The 748-nt window shown below is 61.0% G+C and overlaps 1 protein-coding gene across 1 annotated transcript; it reads right to left on the bottom strand.

The window, feature by feature from the left end:
* Positions 1 to 7: 7 nt before the first annotated feature.
* LOC103806309 (vegetative cell wall protein gp1-like) lies at positions 8 to 562 on the bottom strand (the record flags this gene model as incomplete). The annotated part of the gene is made up of 1 exon (XM_009078989.1): positions 8 to 562. A coding segment is annotated over one exon (555 nt), but the record flags the coding sequence as incomplete, so codon positions are not given.
* Positions 563 to 748: the final 186 nt, after the last annotated feature.

Below are 748 nucleotides of genomic sequence, written 5' to 3'. Positions count from 1 at the left end.
GGCCGACGCTCCCGCAGGGCAACCTCGAGGCTCAGCTCCCGCACGGCCTGCGCCTTCAGGTCGGCCATGGTCACCCACGGCGATGGGCACGGACACGGGTGTGGAGAGGAGGGGGATGGTGCCAATGGTGGTGGAGAGGAGGAGGATGGTGCCGACGGTGACGGAGAAGTGCACGACGGTGCCGACGGTGATGGAGAGGAGCATGGTGGTGCCAATGGTGATGGAGAGGATGACGGTGCCGATGGTGGTGAAGAGGAGGATGGTGCCAATGGTGATGGAGAGGAGGATGGTGGTGGAGAGGAGGAGGATGGTACCGACGGTGACGGAGAAGTGCACGATGGTGCCGATGGTGATGGAGAGGAGGATGGTGGTGCCAATGGTGCTGATGGTGATGGAGAAGAGAATGACGGTGCCAATGGTGCTGATGGTGATGGAGAACAGGATGGTGCCGATGGTGATGGAGAGGAGGATGGTGGTGCCAATGGTGCTGATGGTGATGGAGAAGAGAATGACGGTGCCAATGGTGCTGATGGTGATGGAGAACAGGATGGTGCCGATGGTGCTGATGGTGATGGAGAACAGGATGGTGCCAATGGTGATGGAGAAGAGGATGACGGTGCCAATGCTGCTGAAGATGAGGACACTGGTGTGGCTGGGGAAGATGATGGTGGTCCTGCTGTGGGGGTGGCCGTGCCCCGGCGGCGCTGAGGGATCTGGTAGACCCTGAGTGGCTCCCGGCGCTTGCTCG

This window comes from Acanthisitta chloris, unplaced genomic scaffold (assembly GCF_000695815.1).
Source record: "Acanthisitta chloris isolate BGI_N310 unplaced genomic scaffold, ASM69581v1 scaffold26787, whole genome shotgun sequence".
Classification (NCBI taxonomy): Eukaryota; Metazoa; Chordata; class Aves; order Passeriformes; family Acanthisittidae; genus Acanthisitta; species Acanthisitta chloris.
The sequence above is the reverse complement of the archived record's forward strand: the minus strand, read 5'-3'. Positions and strand labels throughout refer to the sequence as shown.